The sequence below is a fragment of the Gallus gallus genome, chromosome 2 (genome assembly GCF_016699485.2).
Source record: "Gallus gallus isolate bGalGal1 chromosome 2, bGalGal1.mat.broiler.GRCg7b, whole genome shotgun sequence".
Classification (NCBI taxonomy): Eukaryota; Metazoa; Chordata; class Aves; order Galliformes; family Phasianidae; genus Gallus; species Gallus gallus.
This window is the reverse complement of record NC_052533.1, coordinates 83,454,706-83,470,988: the sequence shown is the minus strand read 5'-3', so window position 1 is coordinate 83,470,988 and position 16,283 is coordinate 83,454,706. Positions and strand designations below refer to the sequence as shown.

General features: G+C 38.5%; 1 protein-coding gene across 4 annotated transcripts in view; it reads left to right on the top strand.

Annotated features, from left to right (window-relative positions):
- The window catches only part of GALNT1 (polypeptide N-acetylgalactosaminyltransferase 1), a 74,641-nt gene that overhangs the window by 25,872 nt on the left and 32,486 nt on the right, over positions 1-16,283 (top strand). For all 4 annotated transcript variants that reach the window (XM_015282326.3, NM_001006381.2, XM_046924528.1 and 1 more), the window contains 2 exons: positions 8,694-8,924; positions 12,135-12,309. In XM_015282326.3, the coding sequence (XP_015137812.1) occupies positions 8,786-8,924; positions 12,135-12,309 (314 nt within the window). In that variant the 5' untranslated portion in view covers positions 8,694-8,785. The remainder of the gene's footprint in view (positions 1-8,693; positions 8,925-12,134; positions 12,310-16,283) is intronic.

Here is a 16,283-nt window from a genome sequence, read left to right as displayed (position 1 = left end):
GTGAACTTACAGGGTATACAGCCCACATGACAAAGTTGTTTTTCTGGAGGAAATGGAAGAGGTTACTTAGAGCACTCGTGCTGATGTGAACTCTATTTTCCTCTACCGGTCTTGTAGTTTCGGGGTTGGAAGACCAACCACTGTGGCTTTTGGAGATGTATCACTAACTGGGGTCAGTTTATAGCTCGGTTTATAACTAGGTCACCAACTGTGAATCTTCCAAAAAAAAATAAAGAAAAAAGTCCCACCTCAGCCTTCTAGATCTCTGTACAGGGAGTGGAAAGCTTACTGATGGTCTTACTGATGCATGTCAGACATTAATTGTTGTCTGTCAGGGATTTATGAGCTTTGTGCATTGCTAGTGCTGGCATGAAAATCCTCACTTGCTGCTGTTGATAACAAAAGCTTTTCACTTGTGAATGAATTACTGTCTTCACGCTGCCCGCAGTACTCACTGATGAAAATACTGCCTGTATCCTCTGGCTGTTACTCTTAAGTCAAGCACACTCAGTAGCCCTCCCATAGAGTGCATGTGAAGAAGCTATGGCTCTGAAGAGGGATGTTTTCCCTTTGTCGGCATCTAAGCTGTCAGAAGCCCAATTTAAGATTGTGGTTGTTTCAGGAAAAGAAACAACTGTGTTGGTTTATAAATCCGCCTTTCTAAAAGGGCTGCCTCTTCTGAGGCTGTCAGGACAGGCTGTGTCTGCCATTTAATGTAAGAAAGAAAAGATTTGAACGACTGTGTTTTGAACTTAACCTGCTGGTGCTTTCATACCTAATAGCTGAATGCCTGTGCAAAAAGTTACTGTTATGACCTTCCAGGTACAATAAGTCTGTGTATTCATGCTGTTATGTGTTGTAATTAAATTGAATTAATGATGTACTCCTAATGTTTGAAGCCCTAATGTAAAAAAGATGTATATATATATTTGTATAGGGTTGGCATATTAAGAAACACATACTGGCTGTTCACTGGGTGTAATAGCAATACATTTTAAATTGCGAAGCAGATGAAGAGAGAATGGTAATGTGTGAAGGGTTTCTGAATAAATCTGTCTATTTTTAGTTAATTTTTCTTCAACGTGGAGAGCAGACAGAAGAATTGCAATTGTTGCCTCAGTCATTTGAAAGCTACATTAAAACCATGGAAGCAGAAGTCTAGTGCGTCTCTGCTGTTCATATGACAACAGTAGTCTTAGTAGTTATATTGCATTCCTGATTTCCAAATTTTAGCAATCCTCTTGAGAGCTCTAGTAGTATTTGCAGTGATGTTCTGAGAGGGAATATTTTGTCTCTGAACTGGATGTAATCTTTTTCTTGTGTACCAAAGCTTGTGGTAGAAAAGAATGCAACTCCAGAAGTTGATGAAACTGGCTTTTAACTTTGATCTGATTAAAATATTGTTCATCTGGTCCTTTGAAACCTTGTCTTTTGCAATTTCTTTCTGTAAGTAAGATGAGGCTTAAGGACAGTATAACAAACACCTGTTGGCAGGGGGAAAAGAAATTAAGAAAACCTTTCAAAGACTTTAGTTGGAGGGCTTCCATAAATAATCTATTATTTTATTTAGCCTCAACCCATCTGTAGGGAGAATATAAATCTGGACAATTTCCTGTCCTTCTGAATATTCTTGTGTTTCTGCCTGTTCCACATCATTTGGTTATTACATGTCATATTCACGTACTACCTGACTTTTCTGCTATCGTACTTTAAAATTTGACGTGGCAGTTATTTCAGGATCCAACAAAGGGGATTATAGATGCCATCCAAGTTTTATTAGATTAGGTTATCTCAATTGTTGATAGTCCGTCTTGGGTATGATCCTTTCCATTTTCCTGCACTTATTGCCAATTAATTTTCACATATTTCATCTATCTTAAATAGAAGTAAACTATATTTCTTGTATAATTAATACTTGAGCTATACCATGTTATTCCTAATCTGCAAGTGATAATCATTAATATTTGAATAGTACTAATTAGGAAGAGAATGGGGAAGGACTGTATAGTAGAATGAACTGCGTGGAAGTTTTGACCAAATAACGCACTTCATTTCTCAAACAAATATTGAGAAACTTTAATCAAGATAACACACACAGCTAACAAAATTGTCTGAATAAATGAGAGCTAATTCTAATTTGCAAAACCACAAACTATTTTCACAAGTTAAATAATTGTAGTTAAGACATAGCTAAGAAAAGACATAGCTATTCTTTTCAAGAATGTCTTTCAAATAACTTTCGTCACAGTGTTTGAAAGAAGAGTTTGGTTTTGAAAGCTTCCAAAATTGAATAGGAAGCTTATTTCCTTCTACGTATGTACGTTTGTAGAAGTATTTAGAACTAATCATAATAGTTTTAGCTTTTTAGACTGCTGAGGTAATGAAATAAGGAGAATCAGAAGTTTAGTTCATGTGCACAATAGCTTACTTACAAACTTCGATGGCACTGCAGAATGAGTGCGTATCTATTGCTGCATTTTAAACACTGGTTTTTCTATATGATCTCGATCTTCATCTCATAAGAGAAGCTACTTTTATAAGCATATTTATTAATACTAACTTTTCAAATATAGTCAGCTACTCCTTTATTTCTGTTATTGTTCCTTCAAATGAAGGAACAATGTTATCTCTTTTATCTCTCTTCATATTGTTCCTGACATTCTATTGTTTTAGTGGTTAATTTATGGAAAAGAAATAACAAACTTATAAATTTTCAGTTTTCTTCTGAGGAGTGAAAAGTGTAATGTTTCTACGCAGAGCAAGAATAAGAATTGATTTTATGCTGAGCTACATTTCTCAGATTTTTGAGCAGTGGATGCATTTTTTTTTTTAAAGGAACTTTCCCTTACTGCTCAGATGAGTACGATCTGTTTCCTCTCATCACTTGTTTTAAAACTTGCTGCTGTTGAATTGTACTGAAGAGCTGACTCAAACAAGTGTGGCCCACTGATGAGGAGATCTTTCTGTGAGCTGCAGGGAGATCATAGTATCATAGAATGGAAAAGGACCACAACGATCATCCAGTTTCAACCCCCATGCTATGTGCAGGGTCACCAACCACCAGACCAGGCTGCCCAGAGCCACATCCAGCCTGGCCTTGAATGCCTCCAGGGATGGGGCATCCACAACCTCCTTGGGCAACCTGTTCCAGTGCATCACCACCCTCTGTGTGAAAAACTTCCTCCTAATATCCAACCTAAACCTCCCCTGTCTCAGTTTAAAACTATTCCCCCTTGTCCTATCACCATCAGTCCATCTAAACAGCCGTTTCCACTCCTGTTTATATGCTCCCTTCAAGTATTGGAAGGCCACAATGAGGTCTCCCCAGAGCCTTCTCTTCTTCAAGCTAAACAAGCCCAGTTCCCTCAACCTTTCCTCACAGGGGAGGTGCTCCAGCCCTCTGATCATCTTAGTGGCCCTCTGCTAGCATTGCCAATCTCATCTTTTTTTTTTTTTTTCCTCTCCTCATGAAATTTACCACATGCTTTTATCCTTCTCTGAAGATGACTTGAAGTAGATCCGTTTTCCACGGGTGATGGGCTGGCCCTTTGATCTGAATGTTTTTACCTTCTGTTTTTTATAGTATTGACACTAGGTAACACTTTGTCATGAGACTGACCAGTAACAAAGTAAAAAATGTATCAGCACAGCCAAAGTAATCCGTAAACCTCAGTCCTTCTAGCATTGATTTGTTTTTGAACACTGGAGCACTCAACTGCATAGACCTCACTAAGAGTTTGTATACATGGAGTTTTATACAATGGTTGTGCTGGCAATTTACATTTGGTTCTTTTTGTAATAATTTTTCCTCAAAAACCCATACATAAGCCTAATGCCTACTGTGTTGCCTGGAGTATACCAGTCTTTTCTCCTTCATAATTAAATAGACTGAGAAGCTGAAAATTAAATTCATCATAGCCGTCAATCTTTCCTCATAAGCTGTTCAGTTAATCACTTTCCGTATGGTTTAAATTGATATTAATACCTTTAGAAATATGTTATATTGTTATAATTTTGATGAGCCCTTACTTTGTGCCAGCTGATGTTTATTCATATCTGAAAGTTTGGAAATCCAACTTTAGATCAGCTTTTTATTAGCTTAGATGCTGCTTCTAGTCCAGAATCCTGGGTTAGTTCAGTAAAGGCAATGAAGTCCTCTGCCGAGTCTCTGTTACAAACAGTTCTGTTGGAAACTGTTCACTAGTATAAACAACAATTAAGTTGGTCCAAAGCTAAAAATGACTGAATAGTCATGCATCATACTGAAAAGACTAAGCATTTTTTCTCAGGCCAACTGTGTTGGGAAAACAGGTGGTAAAGTGAAACAATGAACTACATGAGCAGTAGTTTTAAAGTTGACCTTTTCCTATGCTGTCAAGTGTATTGTGGATTTTGTGGGATGGAAACACACTTGACCTTCAGAAGTAACACGACTTGTATGTACCTAGTATTCCTCCTTTCACTTATAAGCTGCAGCTCATCAAGAAGTTTCTACTATTTCCAAGGTGTTTTTAATACTCCTGTTAGTTTACTTCTATGGCATAAAAATTGCTATCTATTATACAGTGTTTTGAATGGATGAATAACGCTTGCTTTTTCAAAATTCTTCAGTTTATTGGATTACTCAGTAGCAAATGCAATTATTAAACCTATACATTTTGGTATTATTGCTGGGGTTACTTGTTTAAATTGTACAAGCCCCTGTGGGGCTTTTGAACCCAATGAGGTTCAAAAAAGCGAAGTGCAAGGTTTTGCACTTGAGTCGAGGTAATCCCAGATATGTATGCAAACTGGGAGAAGAACTCCTTGAGAGTAGCCCTGGTGAGAAGGACCTGAGGGTCCCTGGTTGATGGAAAACTGGACATGAGCCAGCAGTTTGTGCTTGCAGCGTGGAAGGCCAATGGTATCTCGGCTTTCATCAGAAGAGGGGGGGGGCAGCAGGGACATGGACGTCTGGGGCCCCCAGCATCGGAAAGATGTTGGGCTTTTGGAGAGGGTCCGGGGGATGGCCACAGAGATGATCCAGAGGTCTGGAGTATCTCTCCTAGGAAGATAGGCTGAAGGAACTGGGCTTTTTCAGCCTGGAGAAGAGAAGGCTGTGGGGAGACCTCATTGCAGTCTTATTTAAAGGGAGTTTTTAAGCATGAGGGATATCAATTTTTTCAAAGGTAGATAGAGATAGGAGAAGGGGGATTTAGATTAGATGTCACGGGGAAGTTTTTCACTGAGGGTGGTGAGGTGCTAGTGCAGGCTGCCCAGAGAGGTTGTGGATGCCCCATCCCTGGAGGTGTTCAAGGCCAGGTTGGATGGGGCCCTGTGCTATCCGGTGTGGTACTCGACCTAGCGGTTGGCAACTCTGTATCTACTACATTTCTTTTTCTCAGTCTAGTTTGTCATGTGGCTGCACAGATTTTTCCACTAGCCACATCTTAAGTGCTACGTCCAGTTTTGAGCACTCTTTCCTTTTCCCGTCTGTTCCTAGGTAGACTCAACCAAAGGCCACTGGGGTGGCTGGATCTGATGAGAGCGCTGAGGAAAATTTGAAGGAATAGAGCTTTTTTGAATTGGATAAGAGGTCATTTCAGGAAGATTAAGTAATCTTGCCTATAGGAAGGCTACTGAGGAGGCAGAGCTCAGCTCTTTTCTGAGGTGCATGGCAGGGGGGATGAGACAGTAATTATAAACTAAAACAATGGAGGATCCACATTGTCCTAAAGGAAAAATATTTCACCACAAGGTCAGTCAAACACTGAACCGTTATTCAGAGAGGCTGCAGACTCAGCATCTCTGGGGATTTTCCTGCCGTTATGGCACAAAGCCCTGATTAACCTTGTTAGAATCATAGAATAATTGAGTTTGGAGGGGATGGCTGGAAGTTATCTTGTCCAACTCTCTGCTCAAAACAGGTCCAAAGGGATCAGGTGTCTTCCCTCTCTCTTGAAGATTTTAGTTGCATTTAATCTGTACTTCCTGTGTGTTCCAACTTCTGACAAGGTTTCTGAAAGGCTGTCATGATTCTTGTTTAAGTTGAGATGAAAAATGTTCACAGCTCTTCCCTTGCCTCTGAAGTCAGTCATCTCCTTAAAGCAAGCTGCCAAGCTGGTCAAATACAACGTGCTGTTGGTGAATGGCTCTTTTGTTCTTTGTGTGGATGTAGGTTCCAGGAGTATTTGTCTAGATCCTCCTTGTCCTTCTTGACAGTAGCTTTCTCCCTGATCCTGATGTAACTCTTTGGATCACCAGGACCTTTGAAATGGCAGTGTGGCTCTCCTGTGAGATCAGTCCGCTCCTTCAGTGCCATCAAATGCCTCCCATTTGGTGCCACTGGAGCTGCACATGTTTTAAGTGGTTTAAGGGATCCCTGACTCAATGTCTGTACTGTATATGAAGTTTAACTCCCATAGGCTGCCACTGGACTGAGATCTGAGGCACCCAGTAGTAGACCTCACCAATAACAAAGGAGACCAAGCAAAAACCTTACTAGTATTTCAACCTTTTCACTGTCACTAGGGCTGCCATCCCACTGAATGAAGTATCTGTTATTTTCAGGCTTTCTTTTGCTGGTGTTCTTAAAAATGCTCTGTCGGATTCATAGCTCAGGTCTGATGAGGGCAGCTGCTTCAGAGTTCCTGAGCTGCTATGTTTCACTGTGATTCTGCCTAAATTCAACGTTTACCGTACTCTGAGTAGGAGACTGGTCTAGATGACACTCCCTGGTTCTTTCTGACTTTAATTATTTTGGTCAACAGAATGGAAATGCTTTCAAACGTAACAGTTTGACTGCACACTTTAACTCATGAGGTGGTCTAGATAGAGTCCTATTCCTGATGTCTTGCTAATTTGAGCATGCGTAAGCCCTATGCTCCTATGTGTTTTATGCTTTCTTTTGTAGCTGAATATATTTTCATAGACTGAGACTGTAATAATTTATTTTCTTTTCTTTTAGAGCATGTTTGTTTTAACTAGCATTTGTTTTCTTTAAGTGTAATTTAGGGTAACAGTGAAACTTCATTTTCCTTCCAGACTATTTCTGTGGTGTCCCAGACCAGAGCAAAAGACGACAACTATTCTACAGAGAGTTTAAGTAGTCATAATATGTCTGACAGATTTGTCTGTACAGTATTTTGTTTCTGAAAGTGGTTGATAGTGTTTGTATAGGAAAGAGAATAGGGGAACTTGTAATGATTTCCTCACTGTTCTCTCCTAACACACGCATTGATTTGAAGACAGAGAGCGCCTGACCTAGGGGTGAAGACTTTGTATTAGTAGCTGATGAATAGACTTGCAGTGCTGGCACTGAGCTGTGGCAGGGAGTTCCACTGCATACGTTCTTTTTGGTTTTTAGGCCCTTGCTGCTAACGTCACTTGTCTGTTCTTCCTCCTAGGGTTGAAAGAAACAGACAAGAGTTGCTATTTACCATCCCCATGCAACTATTGATTTTTATAGACCTGCTACCCAGTTCAGGTTACCTCTTTTCCAACCTGGAAGAATACTAGTCTGATCACTTATGTCTTGTAATGCTGCTGTTCCTTGTAGCCTTCATCTCCTTGCTCTTATCATTTGTCTTTTCTAATCCTTCTTTATTCTTTTTGATGTGGCAAGATAGGATGTTCATACATGTAGTGCCTACTCAAGGTGAGAAAGCAGGTATTGTGTAATGGCAAAGTGATGATTTATCTTTTTTTTGTTTCTCTTCTCATCTTACTAATACATAATAATGTTTTCTTTCTCTGCTGCTGATCACCACACTGATAGTTACATAAAACTTTCTAGTGCAACTCTGCGATCCAGAGTTCAGGGCTGTCTTTGTATCTATGGGGAAAAAAAACCTCCTTAGGATTTCTTCTTAACATATATAATTCAATGTTTTCTGGTGGTTATTTCATCTCCTATTTTATCACCGAGATGTTAATTACAGATACTTTTGCAGTTCTTTGTGTAAAGTATTAATGTCTTCCCAGTCTCCTTCAAAAAGAAAAAAAAATGTTGTCAGAATTGTCAGTCGTGAAAATAGCAGCTTTTGTAACAAACTTTGCTTGTAGTTTGAGTAGGACAAAATAAAATTTTAATATATACGCGTTGAAAAATGCATAGGAGTTTGGTCTATAATTGAACTTTAAAGTAATTTTAAGTGTCAGCTGAAGTGTTTGGCTTTGAATGCCTAATAAGTGACTTGTGTGTACTTTATTGACTTTGCTTTATTTTAGTTTATTTTATCAAAAAGGTGGTTTATTTTGTTTTGCCAGAAATATTTGCCTTTACAATTAAGGTATGAAAGAGGAAGCATGAGCAATGTTGGCCTGTCGCTTTGGTCAGTGCTGATGGTTACATTGCTTCTGAAGATATTCCTGTTTTTCATTAACGTAGCTTGTTCTGATTTCCTGAGGATCCAGAGGGTTCCTTTAATTTTTTGTTTTGTTCTGTTTTGAAGATACTTAAACTCTTTTCCAGTGACTCAGCAGAGTACTCTGTTTTGGTTACTCATTTTAATGTTATGTGTGAGAAGTGTTGATGAGTGTTGCTGTAGTAATAGACTGCAGTATTACTGGTTTAATTGTCCCAGAACATTCATTTTGATACATACGATATTCAAGAATTAACTTAGATTACCTTTAAAACATAGTAAAATCTTCTGCTTTTAGCTGCTGTCCTTAAGTAACTTTTTGTGTTTTCTTTCTTTTTTCTTTTACAGATACAGAACGTGGTCTCTCAAACTGGATTAAAACAACCTGTTGATATTTTTATTTATACTTTTTTTTATTTTTGTATTTGACTTAAAGTGCCATGAAAAAATTTGCATATTGCAAGGTGGTCCTTGCCACCTCTTTGGTTTGGGTCCTTCTGGATATGTTTCTACTGCTCTACTTCAGTGAATGCAACAAATGTGATGAGAAGAAAGAACGAGGGCTGCCTGCTGGAGATGGTAAGTTATCTGATGAAGTAGTTTTTAAAATATGGTTGTTTAAAATTATGTTCGTTTTAAATATCCAGTATGTGTTCCAGCGGGGAGGATGGTTTTAAGCTCAAGAAGGGAAGGTTTAGATTGGATGTAAGGGGAACTTCTTTACACAGAGAGTGGTGAGATGCTGGAACAGGCTGCCCAGAGAGGCTGCAGATGCTCCATCCCTGGAGGTGTTCAAGGCCCTGGGCACCTGGTCTAGTAGCAGGTCAGCTTTCTAGTACAGAAAATGGAAGGAGTTTATTTTCCTAAATGGGAGTTAAAGCCATGCTCTAAGTTGCCTTGGAGAAAAAATCTTCCCCCTTGGTATTGATGGCACCTTACTAGCACCTTAAGTTAGGAGCTTCAGCTGCTGCGTCTAATATTGGATTGTATTCATACCACTGTTATATTTTGCAAACTGCACTGAATATGAAACAGTAAATGAAGGTGAATATTTTCTTCACTAACTGCAGTTCTTGCTGTTCAGAAGAACAGCTGAATTGAGGCTCATTAGTGAGAAGGCCTTGCCTGCTTTGCTTTACGTAGAATGGTAGAATCATAGAATCACAAGGTTGGAAAGGACCTACAAGATCATCTAGTTCAACTGTCCTCCCATTACCATTGCTAGCACAAGCTACAAAACCATATCTTGTAGCTCCTCATCCAGACGCCTCTTGAACACTGCCAGGGATGGCGACTCCTCCCTGGGCAGGCCATTCCAGTGCCTGACCACTCAAGTGATCTTTTCAGTCTGCCAGAGTCAGAAGGCAATTGAGAATGTGATTGTAGGGCTGTTGGATACTCTTGGGCTCTGCGATGATCACTGGCAAGCCTGGGGAAGGTCAGAGGTGATGCTTATAGGGAACTGTAAGATGGACATGATAGTGGGCTTCATGTCTGATAGTGACTGGTGCAGGTGTGGAAGGCTACTAATTGAAATGGTGCCTGAGTGGAGATGAGGGGGAAAAAAAGGGTGAAGTTCACACTTCACCCTTAATGAAAAAAAGGGTGAAGTGGGAAGGGAAGGGTTCATGCCAGGCCATAAGGGGACTAGATGGAGGTGATGGTGGAAAGGGGAGCTGGAATGGTCTTTGAGGCATATAGGTCTTTGGAGCTAAAGTGACACTGGTGGACAGAGGATTACGCAAGTTAGTGATTTAGTCACGGGTTTAAGCTTTTTACTCATCCTCTCCGTTGTGGCTGAAACTTGTAAGTATAACCTAACAGCCAGTTAATTATGTCATCAGTACATGTCAGCATTCCTTCGCAGGAAAGATTAATTTTTCCATAGCTAGTGGACAAATGAGCGCTGCAGTTGGGCTTTCTTTTAACGGTATGTGTATTAGTCACTGTGCAAGAATGTTTTTTGTTTGTATTTATGAGAACTTTGTTCTTTTGTGAGAAAACAGGTGACTATAAATGCAGAAGCCTGAGAGCCAAAGGCTAAATCTTCTTGGAAAGTTATCTCTATGCTTGCACACCAAGTTGTCCTGTTTTTTGTATTCACTGTGTTCTGTAAAATGCCTGTGGGTTTGTTTAATGGCTGCTGGCTTTTTCTACAGGAGATAGGAGAGAATACCTCATTTAGGTAAAGCTTGAAATCAAGTATTATGTATTTACTAATGAAACCTAAGCGTTGTTCTATTGAATTTGTGGAATTCATACGCCTAGATTCAGGTCATAGATGTGTTAAACTAGCATCTCAATTTTTAGTTAATCTACCTGTTCAGTTCAGGTGAGCTGGTTTAGCCAAGTTATGAGAAAAGTGAATGTGTAAATAAAGCAGAATTTTTTATTCTAAATCAGAAATATTCTAGGATAAGGAATTAACTCTTGGGTATGTTGAAAAACTCTGTTAATACTCTAAAACATTCTTATATAACAATATTCTAATAGATTTTGAGTCTATTAAACAGTCATGTAGATTCATCTGAACAGAAAATAACTGAGTGCTGTAAATTTAATAAAAATGCAGTGATGATAATGTAACGCGCATTGTTTTTACTAAGCCTAAATAATTGCCTAATTTTATGCTATTATTTTATCTTAATTACCATCTAAGAGCGCACAAATTCTAGTTCAAGTGTTTACACAATTGCAAATCAGCAATTTTAGATGCTTTTGTACCGATGAAGTTCAAGCTGTACTTTCTTAAGTACGGAGGCAAAGCAGCTGACTTGATTTAGAGTATGGTTAAAGCATGTGCCTAAATCCAGCCTGCTTAGTATATACTTGGACATACTGATTCTTTCAGTTTTCAGTGTACAGTTGGTTAGCTGGCAGCTTCTAGTGTTATATAGCTCAGCTTACAGTCAAGGGGAACGTGGTACAAAGAAAACACCGTTGTGGTTGGAGGATTTTTCTCTGCTAAAAGCTATTGCTTTAGTGCCGTTGCTTCAGATATTTGAAAAAGAGAATACCTCATATGGAACATATTATGGCTGTAACTGGTTAATGCTAAATGCAAACCAGCAGCTCGTTTCACTTACTGGTCTCTGTGCGTGTGTCTATGTATGTATTTTAAGTATTAGTGTGTTTGTATGTTATGTCTTCAGTGTTTCAACAAGGATGGAAGTCTTGGACATTTTATTTTTTTATTTTTAAGGATGACTTAATTATGAAACTATTTCCTGCTCTTCTGTTTAGGACTTAAATTAGTTTGTTTTTTTTGTTCATTAAAGTTTGTAAAAACTTGTAGGAATACATCCCAAATGGAATATTTGAACGTTTTAATAGTTCGGGAGAAAAGTGAATGAATACTGGTAAAGAACTTTTAACAACTAGCCTTATTAAATGTTTTTATTTAAAAGAAATCTTAAAAAAAAAAAAAAGTTGAAAATGTTAATCCCTTTTCTTTAACTTTTTCTCCCTCGTCAGTTTGGTCAGATAATTGAAATTCAATTTTCTTTGTTTTAAACAACAGTTTCTGTTAAGATTGAATACTCAGTTGCATAAATATCTGTTGTTCCAGAGCATGGTGATGGGTGGGTACATAACTGTTATTTTCAAATGAATCGTAATTCTAAGAGCAGCTTTTAGCTGCTTCCATTAAACTTCCAGCTATAAAGATTTGTTTTCATTACAAAACCTGGTGTTTTTAGAACTCCATTTTAAAGCAAGAACAGTCTAATATGTAAAATAAAATATAAATAAACAAACAGAAGTAGTTGCTAATATTGTATTTGTTTTTAGTTCCAGAACCCATACAAAAACCACATGAAGGACCTGGAGAGATGGGGAAGCCTGTGGTCATTCCAAAAGAGGAGCAAGAAAAAATGAAAGAAATGTTTAAAATAAACCAGTTTAACTTAATGGCAAGTGAAATGATTGCACTCAACAGATCTTTACCTGATGTCCGGTTAGAAGGGTAAGTAATATGTGTTGTATTAAAAATATATATGTAAATGGAGAGTGCGATTTCCTGTACGTATAGTACTTAGGTGAAATTAGCTTTAAGAGCAGAGACCGGTTTCCTTCAGTGCTATTTAACAGTGAATCTGATTACAAGTCTGAATGCTGTTCAGGAAATTAGAATTAATCTGGCTGAGTGAAAACAAAGTTCACTTAAGAACTGGTGTTTCAAGAAGAAATATCTTCTTTGAGAACTTCATGCTTTACTTTTAATGAGGCAGACTAAAGTTCTACATAGTATGAAATAGAAAAGATATGATGATGAGAAATAAATACTTTAAGCATTTCTTGCCTAATGAAATGTTCAAAGCCTCATTTAGCTTGCATTATAATGTTTGCTAATATCCATCTAGTTTATATTTGATCTCACCTCTGAAATATTGATTCTTTCAAAGCTATTTGAGTCATAATGAAAAAGGAAATCATAGCCTTGTTTTAAATAAAACTAAGATTACTTTACTCTCTTAGGGCTGATCTGGACAGGTAGCTGATGGCTTCCCCACCTCGAGCCCCCTTTATTTAGGAAAGGGACTCTCAAGTGAAACAGAGCTTGTGAAATAAGATTTTGCCCATCAATTATCTGCATTCTTCTTCAAGAATTATGTGCTATGGGAAATCTATTTCTTTTGAAGGTCAGCTATTTCTTCTGTATACACAAGGCTTAGATGCTGGATTAATTTGTTTTTCATTTCCTACCTTTCAGGATGATATTAGGATTGAGATGAAGCTCTGACTGCTTTTCATTTTTTAATGGGTGATAAATAGCTGCTTTATATGTAACTCTGCCTGGAGCAATGATTCGAGTGGTTCTTTGTAGTGTGTGAGTTCCATCGTGTGCTGGTGTTCTTACTAATTGTGCTGGATCTCTTAAAAAAAAAAAGATCTCCTGAGTTACAACCAGTGCAACTTCCTGTTGATTTTTAGTTATACCGTTAGTCAAATTTATTGGTCATCACTTGCCTGTTTCTTGGTATAGTGAAAGAATGTAAGGCATAAACTTGTAGGGTTTCCTTTTGAAACTGGGAGATCTGTGTTTTTTTTGGAGTTTTTTCTTGTTTCACATTATTGCTCTGATCATGGTTAGAATGTGGCAGTGGATCTCTTGGTGTTCGTGCAGTTTCATATGTGGCACGTGCCCCTTGTATGACGCCTGCTATATGATAAGGAATTCTCTTTGTAAAATGGCGGCTTACAGGGGGTGAGAACTTCTCGTTAACATTCTAATCTTGTCTTAGCAGCAAGGAATATCATCAGGTCCTTTGGAGACTTTTGTCACAGCTGGAATGCTAATTCATGATGATTTCAGTATGGTTTAGTGGGTTTTTTTTTGTTTTGTTTTTTTGGAAGAACTAAATGGAATGAATTATCAAAACTTTGGGGAAATGATAGCTACAGCAGTTGGTTAATTTGGAAGGTAAACAGAGATAATCGTTCATGATTATCCTGGAACTAAGGAGGAAATTAAATAACATCTGTTTATCAGCATTCGTATTGGAAAACTTGCTTGCATGTGCTCTGCTATTTCTGTAGTGTAAGTACAAAGTTAAGGAAACACATTCCTTACGTGTGGATTTAAAACATTGGCTTGATTGTGATCTTTTAAGTCTAGACCCTGAATTAACCAAAAATGGAAAGAGAAATTGTTATAAATGATTACAATTGTATTAGCTAAGCATCGTTCAACCTTTTGTAGAGAAGTCACATTACAGTCTTAAAATTAGTTTCAGCTCTAATCACTTTCCTTGTATGCATGGTCATGCGCTGCAGTTACTGTGTTGTGCACTAAGATGTGAGTTATAAATTTAGTCGCATTACGTTTGTTCACCTCTTACGTTTGGATGGACAAAAAATGTATTGCAGTGCTTTCTGTATGAGAATGAAATCTTAGCGTAAAATCATAGGCAAAGTCTCAGGGCAGAGCTCTGTTTTCTGTTGTTATAAATAGCTAATATCCACTTCATGTGCGTATTTTTAGTAGATTTTGATGAAGTAATGGTCTTTTAGAACAGTTCTTTTCATGGTCTCAGTATGTATTCTCTGAGGTCACGCAAGTTAAGAGGTTGGGGATTGTTAAAATTTCTCGAGCAAATCTGAGAATGTTGTGTTTACAATGCAAGAGCATCTTAATCTGTATGAGTGGGTTAATATGACTTTTCCAGAACTCTAGCCATTTTCAGAATTGTGAAAATTATAAGTATGCCCAAATGTTATGTGTATGCCTTACACAAATATTTATCTGTTTAATCAAAATATTCACATGGTCAGAAGTGCTTTCTGCTGTGTTAGTGGAATTGCTTCTGCTGTAACTTGTTCTGTCTGTATCCCTGCTAACATGGAAATAGTTCTTGAGAAGGAGAGTGGTTGACCATCTAACCATGCCTCACCATATCATGCTTACAGCACAGCTGCCACTACTCCTTTCAGTCAAGTTTTGAAGAAGTGGGATATGCTCAAGCTGAGATGTTCACTGTGTCGTTTTCTTCTTCTTGAGTTTTGTGGGTTGCTTCCTTTAATGTGGTGTAGGGGGAAGATGTGACCATTTCAAGTCCTATAATTCTTTGCCAGCATCAGTTCGTCTGAAATAAGGACATCAAAGGATTGCCAAACACTTAGTTAATCATTGAAGAGCTACTGAAGTTAGGTGTGCCAAGGCAGGCCAGTTTGTTTATGTATTTAATGCTAGTGTCAGAGGGGTAGTAACACACTGGAACAGGTTTCCCAAGGAGGTTGTGGATGCCCCATCCTTGGAGGCATTCAAGACCAGGCTGGATGTGTCTCTGGGCAGCCTGGTCTAAGTGGTTGGCAGCCCTGCACATAGCAGGGGGTTGAAACTAGATGATCATTATGGTCCTTTTCAACCCAGGCCATTCTATGATTCCATCAAACGGAAAGCAGCTACCAAGGGAGTCTGTGTTATCACTCACACTAATTTCTAGTCCAGCCAAAATCCACTGCTCAGTCCCCCACAGCCATAAGGCCTCTCTTACCTGTACAGAGTCTGTGTTCTGTCTTGTGCTTCTTCATCTGGGTGTTCGCTGTTTCATCTCAGTACGTAACCCACATGGGGAATCACATTTGTTTTGGCCAAGAAATTTTGTGTCTTAATGAAAAAATAGTGTGTGATCTGTTTTAGCTTCTGGGCACTTGTCCAGCTTAGTGGAACTCCTCTGTATCAGATGTCTGCACAAATTCAAATCTGAGTTCTGCTGAGCTGGGCCCTAGTCTTATTTATATGTTGATACTTATTTTTACTACTTGTCACCAAATTACTGAGGCAAATAGATGCCTTTAAAATCACTGAGATACAACTGAATTGGTAGTCTTCTGTGTCTGCAAGAGTATATGTTCTACTTACGCTTCTGGTGGGTTAATAGAGAAAAACTTGGATATTTCCATGAATCTACATCAGAGCATGCTATTTTAATTGACCTAACTGCCGGGGCCACAACCTCTGGAGGGATGTCGGTGTGGGGAACAAGCAGCTGGGGATAGCGGGCTGGTTTTAAGTTGTTAATAGATTATTTCTTGTAAGCGTGTCTTATTCTGGTCTGTGAATCAGTCATCAAAGTGGGATATGATTCACACTTGCCAGGAAAGTGTACAGCTGTAGGTTTGACGTGACGGCAAAGAGTAGAATGTTGGGTGATGAGGAGCAGCAGAGTCTTGCCTTGATTTTGCTGAAGATGAGAAGGCAACAACTGAAATAGGTGTCGGTGACTAAAACATGCATTCAGCTGTGCCTATCTATTTTAGTTCAGTGTTCAGGCTGGAAAGCAGTGTGGTTAAATGCATGAACTTTGTGTGGTGTTATGGCTTATGTTTGATCTCAGTTCTACTTAAGGTGATTTTGAAACTACTTTGGAAACCAAAGAATGAGTACCGTGTACAAAGGCTGAGGTTTTCAGGCCTGTAGTCACACAGATCTTAAAG